A 14,010-nucleotide genomic window follows, 5' to 3' on the forward strand; every position below is an offset into this window, starting at 1 on the left:
CAAACATCCCAGTTTGAATATCCCATTCCCTGCCATACCAAAAGGAGACCTCACAGTCCCCAAAAGGAGTAAGTATGTGTGCTAAGTGGGACTTGCAAGAAAACAGATTTTAGAGCTCAGACCCTAGAAACTAAAATTCAGAAGGATCTTCTTTCAAATAAATGGGATAGACTGCTTGTTTATGGCTTAAATGATATGCTGTTGGGTTGTTGCTCTCTGCAAAATTCCAATTTCCTCTCAGACATTGGTTAAATTCCTACAGTAACAAGAGACTCAGAGCAAACTGTCCCCTGGGTCTACCCTCTCTAAGATATGAGTCTACATAGTACTGAACTATCATAGCACAAATCTTTATGCAGTGCTATTTTCCTATTCCAAGCCACAGCATGATCTATAAACACACTGCAGTAAGGAACAAACATGTAGCCTTTCCCACCTCAAAGTAAGCTGCTGGGAAAGGCAATTATTCCCTGTGATTGACCAGCTTCCTGCATATGGATGTGTGGGTTTTCATTTATTACCTGCTTGGTTACTGGCAAAAGGCTGCAAAGGTTCTTCTCATGGGATTTTTTTTTTTTCTGAGAAGGGAATTAAAATAACACGGAGATAATTTAAATCGCAAACAATGGCACTTCCCAGTCTTCCTCTCTCTGCAAGACAACACCTAATACAGCTAAAAGTTGTGATGGATTTCAACCTTTTTGTGCTGTCTACTCCCTTCTAAATAATACGTGCAAAGGGCAGAAGCCCATGCAATCAAGGCAGAGTAAGGCTTTAAGTAACATGACTTTAATATTCATTAGGTTTTAACTTCTTAGCGGCTTTTTATGAAATCTTCTATTACATCAGGAGAACAGACTTAAAAGGAAGTCAAAGAATCTGAAATTCACAATTTTTACCCCAGTAGAAACACTTTGGAGCTGTATTTAGAACCCATCCTGACAGCTGGGTTGAAGTGACCTGCCAATCCCCACACAGTATCAGAAAATAACTCCATCCAGAGCTCATGGAGGACAATTGTAAAGAGAATAATTTTGTTGCAGAAATAAAAACCAAGTACTAAAGCTGCGGTCTGAAAAACATTTTTTCATCACAAGACATCGCATAGGCTAAGTCCAAATGAAAATGGGGTTTTCCTCAAATTAGAATTGTCAAAAGTTTTAAAATATTTCGTTGGCTCAAAGACTACTACACAGGGAATTATACTATGTATTATCCTAATATGTGAAGGAGTTTCCTACAGGAGAGAAGGAAAAAGGCCACTCCAATGCTTTTTCATCTCTACAGCATGTACAAGATGACCTGTGGTCAGTTCTTGTCTATTGGAAAGGAATTTTTTCTTGGTCGCTCTTTGTTGTACAACGGGAGGATATTTCCCAAGAAAAGGGATGTGACAAACTAATTTTAAAAAGATATATGGTACAAGTAACTGTACATCAGTGTCTGCTGAAAGGATCCCTCAACTGGTTCTTCTTATCCAGCACTTCCAGGAAATTTATTAAAAATATAAAATATTTTATATCATATAAAACATATGATATAAAGTATCAGAAAATTAGTGCTACGAAACATGGTTTATAAGACATTTTCTTACTTGGGTAAATTATCTTCTGCATGACTCAGAGCCATTCAGCACCTCATACTGGATCTTGGGAAGACAAGAGTTCCTAAAGGCTCCAGGATCCTTTCCAGTGCGGGTGTGCACCGCTGTCCCCTGCTGGTGCCATCAGCCCCACTGAGTGTGTGTGAGTGACACTCACGGTGTGTGACCGACCAGCCTCTGGTGGCAGTCGCTGCCACAGTGCACAGGTGACACAAGCAACAACAGCTCATCTTCACTCCCGTTCCAGCTCCACACGCCTGTGGCTTGGGACGGAATGCCGCTGCTTCTGTTATCTGTGCAATGTAGCTACGGAAGCATTAAAGATGTTTGCAGATGGCCTGGCCAAGGCTCTTTATTCCCACAGAACAAGGGTCTTTATTCCCCCAGGCCTTTCCGAGCCTCGCCGCCAGTCAAGCCCCAGCGCCCAGCCCCGTGGCACCGCATCACTCGAGGCCCGCGGCTTGCAAACGGCCGCCGATAGAGCGGCAGCTCTTTGTGTAAAAGCGTGAGCCCAGGGGAAAACCACATACGAGGCACTGTGAGGACATGAGCCACCTAACGCGTGTTAAACAGCAGCGATCCCACCGCTCGCTCCAGCATTCCCGGGATAAGCACAGCACCCGCGGGGCCGGCGCCAGCCCAGCGGCCTGACGGGAGTTGTAGTCCGCCGGCACGGCCCGCGCTCCGCGCGCCCATCTCGGCCTGCATTTCCCAGGGGGCGCTGCGGGCTCTGGGCCGCCGCTGCCGGGGCAATGGCGGCCCTGGTGGCCGTGGCGGCGCGGGGGTGCGGCGGGGTCTGGCGCCGGGCGCGGCAGCGCGGCGCGGGGCGGCCGGGGCCCGGGCCCGGCCCTTTCCCCCGCGGGCAGAGGGCTGTCGCCTGTAACGCGAGAGGCGGGGCGGTGCCGGCGGGGAAGAGCGGGTACGGTGCCGGGACGGCGCGGGGAGAGGGGCCGGTGGAGCTGGTTCTGCCCTGGAGCCCGGCTCCGGGCTCGGGCACGGGAGCGGCGGTGACAGCGGCGGGGCCCGGTGTAAATTCCGGCGTCTGAGCGGTGTGAGAGGCATCGGTGCTGGCGGCGCCTGCCCAGCAGCCGCGTTCCTCCCGCAGCCCCCGCAGCGCGGTCGGTGGGTGCCGGGCCGTGACCCTCCGGCACGCCGCGCTGCCGTGAGCGCCCGCGGCTCGGGCAGCCTGAGCGCTCGGTGTGCCGCGAAGGGCTGCTCCGGCTTTCGTGAGCGCGTGTTCGAGGGTTGCTCTAGCCCGAAAGAGGCTTTCTCTTCCAGTGGAGTGTCGTGATCTACGGGCGGTGTGCCCGAAGCAGAGCGTTTTGTTTCTGCTGCAGCTGAAAGTCACGGCCTGAACAAGTTCTCGTGTTCTCTGTAGTCCCACGAGTGTGTGCACAGCTGATCTCTTTGAGAAAGTTGTGTTGTGCAGGCAGCGGCAGACGTGTGCTGCTGATTCTTTGGAGACACAGATAAACAAAATCCATGAACAAACACGGCAAGATGCTCCAGGTGCCTCATCAGCGTTGTTGGTGGGGTTGAAGGACTGACTGGTGCACGTACCTTTATCTCTGAGTGTAAGCCAACACACTGATTAAGCGAAACCTGGTGTAATTTTTAATGCCACGATATGACAGATAGGCATTTCTGAAGAATACAGGAAACAATGGAATAAATGTGCCTCCAGAATGTTAAAGAAAGCCCACATTATTTCTCAAACCTTGAAGCATTTGTATGATCAGCTGAAAATACTGAAGAATGATATTATCTCAATGAGAGAAAACATATTAGCTCCTTTAAACATCTGAACCTTAATCTTTCCTGATAATATTCTTCTTCCTAAAGCAGCAATATAAGTGGCATCTGCATCACTAGTTTGGTGTTTGTAGGGATGTCCTCAGCTGTTGGAGGGCAGATGTGGAACTAAAATCTTGACAATGTAGAATGTTCGCCTTTGGAAGGAACGCTGTACCTGATATATTTGTTTGATAGTTTTCCATAGCTTGCTTGTCTCCTATAGCTATCTGGGTACTCATACTGCTGAAGTGTTCTGCCACAGAAATGTGATTCCATCAGTGAAATATTATTTGTGCCACTTCATTTGTACAAGGCCAGATAATTACTTACAGAAACTGTCAGGCAATTCATACTGTAAAGGTGACCTTTTTCTCTTGTCCATATAAAGGTTATGGATGTGAGAATTGCAATTACTTTTTAGATGATATGGAGAAGCTTTATTCTGCAGAATACATTCAGAGAACAGTAGCTCTCTAGTTGAAATGATGATTTCTCTATTACCAGATTACTAATGTTTATGCTAATATTCTACTAACGCTGCTCTGGAGAGCCACCTTTCCCAGCATGCAAGTGTCTATCTGACAGAGAATACATAATTTATTATGCCACCTGTCTGTTGGAGATTTATCAAACTACCTGAGAAGTAATTCATATTTATGATGATTTGGGGAATTTCACAAGGCACCAAATTAGGGTTCATCCAGCATGCAAGTGTGCTTCATTAATTTCTCTGAGATTTCTCGTGTAAGGAAAAGGTAAAAGTTTTAAACCATTACATTTTTTATTACATTCTTTTTTGCATATAATGAGCACTGCCATATATTCCCTGTAGCTTCTGTTCTCCAGTATCACAGCACAGCTTTTCCTATTACCGTGCAGATGTATTTGAAACATTATTTAAATTTTTTTTTTACTATTACAATTTTATATTTTTTTCATAAATTAAGCGTTCCTAATTCTACCGTTTCTAGGTTTCCATGGTTTTTGACATCATCTATATTTAAATTGTTTCTCCTCTTTCCTTTTTTAGCCTTGCTCCGTGGGTACCAGTTGTGGGTCTGGAAATTCATGCACAGATCAGTTCCAACTCAAAACTCTTCTCTGGTTCCCAAGTCCAGTTTGCAGCACCTCCCAACTCTTTGGTATCTTTCTTTGATGCCTCTTTACCAGGAACTTTACCAGTAAGTCAAGCTGCAATTTCATTTATGTCAGGATTAATGTCAGACAACTTTGCATATGCTTCTAATATTTTATTTTTCCCAGGATTTCACTAAAGTCATACATATGACTACTTTTCCATACTTTTCTAATTTCTGTTTGTTTCAGAACATGAGATGCCTAAAACTGTTTCTTTTCAGTTTCCTCACTCCCTAGTTATTGCCTCAGATACTTTATATCCCCTCAAAGGAGAAAAATCGGGAGTGTCTCTTCAATAGTGAATGGGTTGTGGTATTTCTTTGAGGCCAGAGTGGGTGTGTTTGCTTAGTATGCCACACAGGAAATTCCTTAAATATGAGAGATGCCTAAAGCCCAGTGAGAGAAGAACATCTTAGATTTCTGCGTGGCCATTTGATGTTGTTTTGCCATATGTTTGTTTATGTAGCTGTCATTTGCCATTTGGAATGTCTCACTGAGGAGTTACTTTGCTTCCTGAGTAGAAAGTCTCCAATTTAGGAAAGTGTCAACCATTCCTATTTCCAGAGCAAAGTAATTATTTAAAAAAAAAAAAAGTAATGTGTGTGAGACATTGGGGATTAATAGGTCAGAATAACTAGCTAGCACATAGCAATAAGGTTTATTAGTGAAAACTTAATAAGTGTTTGAATTCACAGCCTAATTGTAGCTGTGATGGCTATGACAGTACTGCTGTGGAATTCTCTGAGTATCTAACAAGTTTAATTTAAAAATAAGAGTTAAAAAATTATAACATAAGCTCTAACAATACAGTGAAAATAAATATTTAATAGACTTAGCATTGCCACATGCAACAACTCTGCAGAGACTAAGATGGGGTCTAATTATTTAAAGCAGAAACGTTTCACTGACTAAATTCATTAAAGTGCAGATTTGAATTCCAGTTATAGAAATGTATTTTTAAATCTAATTGAAGCTTTTCATCACTATAAAGCAGCCTCAGATAATCTAAAATTGAGAACTAATTTGTGGCTGGATTTCTAGGGTCTTGATATATGTCATGATCCTTAAAAGGAGAAATTATGTTGTTATTATTAGTTTTATTTCTGTATTTGCAAAGGTATTGAAAACTAAGGAAGTGATGTTTAGATGCTGATAAAATTGGGACTTTGCTCTGGTTGCAGTGGCAATTCAGAGCTGAGTTTCAGATCTAACTATATGGAAATTCTGAAAACTTCCAGGAGATAACGGGAATTTTATGCAATAATTTGGTTTTAGAAGAGTCTAGCTAGACTTAAAGACAGAAAATTAGTTCCTTTCATTTGGGGGCAGGGCTAGGTTAGTCAGAAAATCCAAAAGAGTTCAAGATTCTGGTTTTGGACCTTCTTTTTAACCTTCTGTTAATGCACAGAAATTCTCTTAGATTGTCTAGTGCTTATCTTCAGTCAAATAGAAAGGGTGTTCTTGAGTGAACAAAAATGAATATTTATGAGGAGGTTAATTTTTCTCTATGTTACTGCTTATCAAGGGTTCAATGTACGTGTGTGTCTTTTTTCTTTAGTAATGATGCTTTAAAATGAGGCTTGGTATGAGCTTTGTAAGAAGACCCCAGTACATGTGGGCTTTGGTGAAGAAAATAACTGCACCTGAGAAGAAAAAATCCAGAATGGTTAGGTCAATTTTAAAGTAGTGATGCTATGTTAGGTTCTACTACCTGCTTTTATCTATACAAAGGGAAGAAAGATTTTTCTTACTGTAGTACTGGTTGAAATAGAGTTGAAAGTGGGTATTACAAAATACATGTTCCTGCATGTTAGAATGTGATGCAAAATCCAGTCAGGAGTCATAGCTCTATTTTCCCGTTGTACTTGCTGCTGCTGAGAGAGCAGCATTTGCTCTGCAATCAGATGGGCTTGTTTTCTCTGTGTAAATTCATACATGGCAATAGTATCTGAAGCAGAATTGAATTTTGGTAAATTTTGAAAGATGGAAGGTCATTTCTGAAAATTCAGAGTATTTGTAGAATAAAACCAAACCAACAAAAGCCATTTTAATAAGTGTTAGGTTATTGACTAATAAGTCTACTTAGAAGATAGATCTTTGGCCTTTCATTTGGACTCCATTATGTTGAAAAATGAAAAAAATAGTAGCAAAGTTTTTATACAGTCATTGTGCTGAGTCTAGAATAGAATGACTGTTGTTTTAACCTGAGAACTATAGGGACAGTTTGCAGTGTCACAAGGATTTAAATTTACTGTGTGACAATGAGATGGCTGTGGTAGAGGGCTGTCCTGGTGTTTGCTCCTTCACAGTAGGACCAGAAGTGATGGTGCTGAAGGGAGCTTTTCAGGTTGCTGTGCATTTCTGGGTCACAGTAAGTGTTGGTATGAGTTTTTGCTGTGCTCTACACAGGAGAGGTGAAACTAGAAGAATGTGTTTAGCCCTCCTTCTGCTTTCCTTTTTATATTTGCTTCCCGTAAGGTTAATACAGCTTATTTTATCCTTCTGCTGCAAGTAGGCCTTGGGAGGGTCATCACAGTGGAGTGGCATGGCCATTTCACTGTGTTGTTCTCGCATAGTGCCTCTGAGAGACAGCTACAGGCATGAGGAGCTATGCAGGTGCCCTCCTATTTGGCATGAGACAGAAAAAAAATATAATAGAATCATAGAGTCATGGGATGGTTTGAGTGCCAGGGACCTTACAGCTCATCTGGTTCCAGCCCCGCTGCCAGGGGCAGGGACTCCTTCCACGAGACCAGGCTGCTCAGAGCTCTATCCAGGCTGGCCTTGAACGCTTCCCGGGATGTGTTCATCCTGGCAGCCAGAGCTTATCTGGGCAGCCTGTGTCCATGCCTCAGCACCCTCATAGTAGGGAATTTCTTTGTAACATGTAATCTAAACCTGCCCTGTGTCAATTTAAAACCATGTCCTGTCATTACAAGCCCTTGTAAAATGTCCTTCTGGCTCTCTTGTAGGCCCTTTTTTAGGTACTTGAAAGTTCTGTAAGGTCTCTCTGGAGTTTTCTCAATGCTGAGCAACCCCAACTCTCTCAGCCTGTCTTCATAGGAGGGGTGTGCCAGCCCTCTGGTCATCTTCATGGCTCTCCTCAGACCCTCTCCAGTAGGTGCCTGTCCCTCTTATGTTGGGGGTCCCGGAGCAGGATGCAGCGCTCCAGGTGGGAACTCACAAGAGTGGATTAGAGGGGCAGAATCCTCTCCCTTGCCCTGCTGGCCATGCTGCTTTGGATGTAGCCCAGAACATGGTTTGCTTCTGGGACTACAGGTGTGCTTTGCTGGCTCATGCTGAGCATTTCCTCAACCAAGTCCTTCTTCTTGGGGCTGCTGTCAATTTATTCTCCCTAGCCTGTACTGGTGCTTGGGATTGCCCCAATCCAGGTGCGGGACTTTGCACTTGACCATGTTGAACTTCATGAGGTTTGCACAGGCCCACTTCTGAAGCCTGCCCAGATCTCTCTGGCTGGCATCCCTGCCCTGCAGTATGTTGGCCACACCACACAGCTTGTTGTCATCAGTGAACTTGCTGAGAATGCACCTGATCCCCCTGTCCCTGTCACTGACATTGAACAGCTCTGGTCCCAGCTGAGACCACCTAACACCACTTGTCACTGGTCTCCACTCGGACATTGAACTGTTAACCACAGCTCTTTTAGTGCCACCACCCAGCCAATTCCTTGTTCACTCACAGCTTGGGACTACATTTGACTACATACATTTCATTTCATGTAATGAAATTTGCAAAAGCCTGGGGTTTTTACCTTGTGAGTGGACTTGGATCTTGGATCTTGGGTTGGTATCTTCAGAAGGTCTGTTGTAAACATGGTGGCAGATAGTGCGTTACACCCACCAACTGGACTAAAATTCTTCTGGGGATCCATAAAGGTGGTTGCCCTCCCAATCTGATTTAGCCTCTGAAAATTCTGAGAGGCTTTAGAAAGGTTTTTAAAGCTAAAACTGGGCTCACAGAAAAAGAATCCACGATTATCTATTTTTGTGATGGAGGTAGCTGACTAAAAGTTAATTATAGCACAGAAATAAGATAGTAGATCTAGCAGCTAAAGGCTGAAACCTTTTTGTCAGTGCTTAGTCTTTGTCACACATTTTACGTTTGTTTCTGGCATGACTGAAGTGAAACACTGATCCTATTGTAGGCAATCCTTTGTAGGTAAGTATATAAAGAAATAATCTAGGATTTACATATCCGAAGTTTAAATTAGTAAGATTTGAATTAATATTGGCCCCCCAGTCCTAAATATTTTGAATTTTTTTATATCTTCTCACACATTTGAATTTCATTCTCCTCTTAATGTGAACAGCATCTGTTTTATCTTTTTATTTTTACAGCAGACTTTTCAGAAACACTTGGGGCAACCAGCTCACTCCTTTTCATGGAAGAGAGCAGTGCTAGAGCAGCTCTCAGCCCCTGTTCCTTCTGGCATTGCACCTCTGGCACCTTCAGCTCCAAGCTGAGGCTCATCCAAAGCTGGCATTGCCAGTGCAGCACTGCAGAGTCTCTGGGAGCACCTGCATCCGGCTGCTGCCTTGCAGGGCTGGGCTGCTGAGGGGTGCCCAGGCATGTGACAGGGCTAATACCCAGTTTGGGATTATAGAGGGTGCTTCCATCTGTTCTTGGCAGTGGCAGGTACCCAGTGTTTTTTCCAGATGTTTTGGGTGATGGATTACCAGACTTAAATAACATCTAGAATTCATCAGAATATACAGGATTTATCTGATGCATCTGCTTTCAAAGGCTCTGGGAGGTTTGTATGAGATTTTGGTAGATCTGTCTTTCAGCCATTCATACTGTAACAGAAACAGCATTTGAGACCAGAGTTTATACTTTACAGCTTGAAACTAGATTTTTTTTTTTGAATCCTGTGCCTGTTAAATCTGATGATTGCAACAGCTGCTTTACCAACTTGTGATTGCAGTTTTGTTTTGACATTCCTGCTGGCATGCAATGTGAATTTACTCCCTTCTTCTACTACTTTGTTTTGAAAAAAAGCCTGCTTCTTAGCTTGACTTTTGATAGCTACAGTTTTAATTGCACTTTTCATGGGGAATTGAACATTCCTCTGATCTTTGTATGGATGTTTTTTTAGTTTCCATTGCATACATCTTCTTTTCTTTGAAACTATATGATGGCTAGGTTTTTGTATCCATGAGCTCTTCTCTAAAAATAAATTAGTGGCAATGCCTGATAAAAAAAGTGAGTTCATACTTGTTTTAAGCCATTTACCTGTGTCTAGGTTCATTTAAACTCTTCATTACTTATTTCACTAAAACTGTAGTAATTGTACTTGGGAGAAAAAAGAGGACTTTATTAAGATGTGATGGTACCTTTCTGTTGCAGTCCGTTCTTTCCTGATAATATTTGGGTTTGCAACATACATTGTATGATCAGTGCTTGGGAGTCTTTTCTTGCTCACACAGTCCCAGCTTGCTGGGCTTGCAATCCAGAAAGCTTCTATAAAGAAAATCCCAAATAATTTAGAAAAAGACTAGAGAAGTGAATTAGGCTTTTAAACCATTGCTCTCTGAGGATGCTTTTGTGGTTCATAGACCCCTAAATGTCCAAGTTCATGCTGAATTAAAGCCTGCCTACCAAGTTTCAAAGTATTAATCAGTTCAAAGCTGTTGTACTGGTCAGAAGAAGCCTTTGAAAGATGATTAGATGCTGGGTTCAGGTGACTCAGGACTGGGTTATCCTGCAGGTTGTTTCTCATTCTGTTTCTTTGTGCTCCATAGGATCATTCACATCCCCAGGGTTACCTCTGGTACCAAACTCCTTCCCTAGGGTCTGAGAAATGTTATATTTGCTCCATGACTGCAGTTGCTTAGCTCAACTTTATATCATATTTAGGCCATTTTTTTTTTTCTGGAGACTTTCTGCTCTCGTGTATTGAAGTATTTTGTGACATTTGTTACTCCTCTCTCAAGCTTTGAAGATGTCTCTTGTAACATTTTCTCTCACTTTTTTGCTATGTCTCATATATTTGTGAGTATTTCTGACCCTCATTCTGGGTGTTTTAATCTTTTTGTCGAGGCTAACAATTCAGGTTGGGCTGTCTCCTTAGCACCTCAGTAAGTGTTGAACTCTCTGTTTGTTCCTGTTGGCTTTACTGTTCATCCTTAACAGGTCCCTGTGGCTGATGCAAGCTTGCCTGTTAGAATAGCGTTGAGTTGATACAACATCTTGTTATCACCTATATCAGCAAATCCTTCAGAGCATCAATGATGTTGCCTGTGTATTTTCTCTTACCTCCTTTTCTGTAGTTTCTTTTTAATCAATTTACCTTTTGTTTTACACAGATTTTTTTCTACTTCTAAGTGGGGGAGCAGGAGTTGGCAGTATTTTGTTTCCTTTCTTTCACACAGTCCTATTACTGCAGTTATTTTGCCATCTTGGACATTTCTGAACAGCACAGCCACTGCATGATATATGTGTCCCCCCCTTTCTGAATTCATTTGGAAATTGCTGCTGAAATGCACAAAAGGTTTTTGCAATAGGATTCTCAGTGTGTGGGAATTTCTTTAAGTTTGACCTGAGAGGGAGTTTATTATTGCAAATTTCTATTATCTCTGTTATCAGTCACTATAGGTGTTCTGGCATCCTTAATTTTTTTATTTGGTTTTGTTTCCTCACAGTATGTAGACAGTCTGGTTCCAGGTGACTCCAAGGTGGTATGTTGTATATATGTGTATGTTAGCAGTGCTTTCTTAAGCAGAAGTTTCATGGTTCTACTAATTTCTTAGCATTTTAACTTTGCAAACAGACCTCTTGCTACTTCATTCTTCTTAGCAATTGTTTTGTTGAAGAGTTTTTCATTAAAAGGTGTTTAGGGAAGCATTGTCTGACAGTAATGACAGATAATTGTAGACTGGGTCTTTGTTATCTTATGGTTAGCTGTCTGGTGAGTAATGTTGCATAACTGTCAGGTTTTTGTATTTTGTTTGAAACTTATCTTGGCACAATTAGGCTGTAATCAGTTCCTGGGGTAAAATTAATTTCTTTGTGTTCTCTCTGATTATCAGTCACCTTACCACCTTAAGTATTTGATTTTGAGAGGATTATGTAAACTTCTGCAAGTGATTTTTTATTAGTTACATATGCAGATTTTGCCACAAGGACTATTGTTTTCTATACAGAAATGCTTATTTTGCAATTTGGCTGCCAAGTTCAGCCAAATTTTCCTCCAAAAAAATTTAGGCTTGTAGAGGGTTGTTATTAGCAAGCATATGAAGAAGAAATTATCGATTTAGTCTCCCCACTGATCTCAGCTTTTTTTGGGCTGCTGCTCTTCAGGTACTTGTGACACTTTATACTCATTTTGGGATGTTTGATGAAATGAGGAGAAGACGGAGGAGTCACAGGACAGAGAGTTTTGGGGTCACTGCTTAGGTAAAACAAACTAGGGATATTATTTAAAGGAGATTGGTCTCTGTTGGTTCTGCTATTGCAGAACAAGTTTGTTAAAAGTAAATAGCTTCCATTTGCTCTCTTACAATTTCTCTCAAATAATTTCTTAACAGCTCCTTGCAAGACTTGTTGCATTATGTCACGTATTGTTTTCCTGAATTAGTATAATCTTTTATCTATGTGTAAAAGACCCCTTCTGGTTTACTCCTAATTTGTATATTGTGCTCTTTTAAGAGATCTGGGTCAGCCTGCAGGGAAAGATGGCTGAGAACATAAGCATGTTTTGGGAGATAGCTGTTGGAGGAAAAAGGAATGAGGGAGTCGGAGCAAAGGGCTGAGAGTTTAGTGTGTGTTCAGTGTGGGCTCTCAGACACACAAAAATTGTAAGGAGCAGAGGGCAGATAGCCAAGACTTTGAAATAATAGAAAATGACAGTAAATGGGGATCAAAGGTCAGAATTTGTTACAATTCAGAAAACCACAGAGCTGGCTCTCACCAAGCCTATGAGCAAAGGACCATCTGCAAGGAAAAACAGGGTGGGAGTTGATTTACAGATTGTTTTGTCCTGAATGCACTGAATGTCTTAATTTAAGAAATTAAACAATCTATGTTATGTTGAAGAAGGCGGATGATATTCACATTCAAAAGCCTTTTTTTTCTGGAACTCAGTGTAGGAAGAAAATCTGAGATGGTTCTCCCTAAACATCTTGTTGCCTTTGGATTTGATCATAGTCTGTAACTTAAGTTTTAGCCATTGCTCAGTCCCCTGCCTCCAGCAGCAGTGAGGTGTTATCACTGGATCTTCCTGCATTAAAGATGCCCTGGATCAGATAGCATTAGCAATGATTTAAATTCCAGCTGGCATTAGAGAGAGCGCATCCTTATGACAGGTCAAAAAATGCAATGTGGCAGATGCAGAAGACTAATGTCAACAAGGAGAGCATGGATGTTAGAGAGGTCCTGGACTTCTCTATGGGAACACCACATAACCACAGCATTTGGTTATAAATTTCATGAACCACTGTATCACCATTGCATGGTCCAGTCGTTTCTGTGGGTTCTCCTACCTGGAACTGGTTCTGCAGGGTAGAATTTTATTTGGTTTTAGATGCTGCTGATGGGATCAAAGATATGATCTGGATTGGCTGCTTCCCAGAAAACAAATTTATTCTATTGACACCATTGAGCACTTTGCCCCCACAGTGGTCTGAATGGATTTTTCCTCCTTTGTTTCTTCTAGCGACACCTGTTGGGCAGAGAAACCTTAAATTCTGTCATTATGGAAATATCTTTGTACCTGGTGTAATGTTCCATTTTTGTTGCTCTCAGGGGTCAGCATTTCTCCCTACTGCTGCTGCATTTTTCTGGTCCTCATTGACACAGGACGATGCTTCCTCCATCCTAAGCCTTGTGATAAAAGGTTTCAGCCTAGCTCTTCAGAAAGTGTGCTCTCTTATTCTCTTGAGTACACATGAAGTAGTTTGTATGGAAGCTGGGTACTTCTTGATGGCAGAACTGCCTAGTTTTCAGATATGACTGGAATCATTGTGTGCTGCATCACCACAAGCCAACTTTGTCACTAGACAAAGTTAGCAATAATATGTTTTGTATAGCAATGTATGGGTTTGGTACCAGACTGTGGAGAGGTAAATTTACAAAGTGCTTTAAGTAAGTTTAATGCCCCTCATAGCCTTTGCTGTTGCAGCTTCTGAGTTGCCATTTTATTCTCTTAAGCTGGAATCTCTTTTGATAATGCTAAGATCTCGATTTAAAATGTATGGTGCTTCTTCCCCTTCTGTCTTGCCCCTTTCCATAGAGATAAGAACATAATGCTCATACTGGGGCAGCAAACATGCTGGGAGCTAGATGCTGGAATAAGTGCAGAGGACACCAAACAGAAGTTTTTAAAATTTTTCCTGAAATTTGAGACCTCAGGTTTTGGAAAGTGGGTTCTTTGAACCCCTAACAAATGACAGGACTTAAGTTGTCTTGTTTTTTAAATTTTTTACTGCATGCTTCGGGGGGTGGTGGAGTCTGATTGT

General features: G+C 42.0%; 1 protein-coding gene across 2 annotated transcripts in view; it reads left to right on the plus strand.

Annotated features, from left to right (window-relative positions):
* Positions 1–2,321: 2,321 nt before the first annotated feature.
* Positions 2,322–14,010, plus strand: part of GATB (glutamyl-tRNA amidotransferase subunit B) — a 42,233-nt gene continuing 30,544 nt past the window's right edge. For both annotated transcript variants that reach the window (XM_038136774.1, XM_038136775.1), the window contains exons 1-2: positions 2,322–2,522; positions 4,428–4,578. In XM_038136774.1, the coding sequence (XP_037992702.1) occupies positions 2,356–2,522; positions 4,428–4,578 (318 nt within the window). In that variant the 5' untranslated portion in view covers positions 2,322–2,355. The remainder of the gene's footprint in view (positions 2,523–4,427; positions 4,579–14,010) is intronic.

Source organism: Motacilla alba, chromosome 4 (assembly GCF_015832195.1).
Source record: "Motacilla alba alba isolate MOTALB_02 chromosome 4, Motacilla_alba_V1.0_pri, whole genome shotgun sequence".
NCBI classification, from domain to species: Eukaryota; Metazoa; Chordata; class Aves; order Passeriformes; family Motacillidae; genus Motacilla; species Motacilla alba.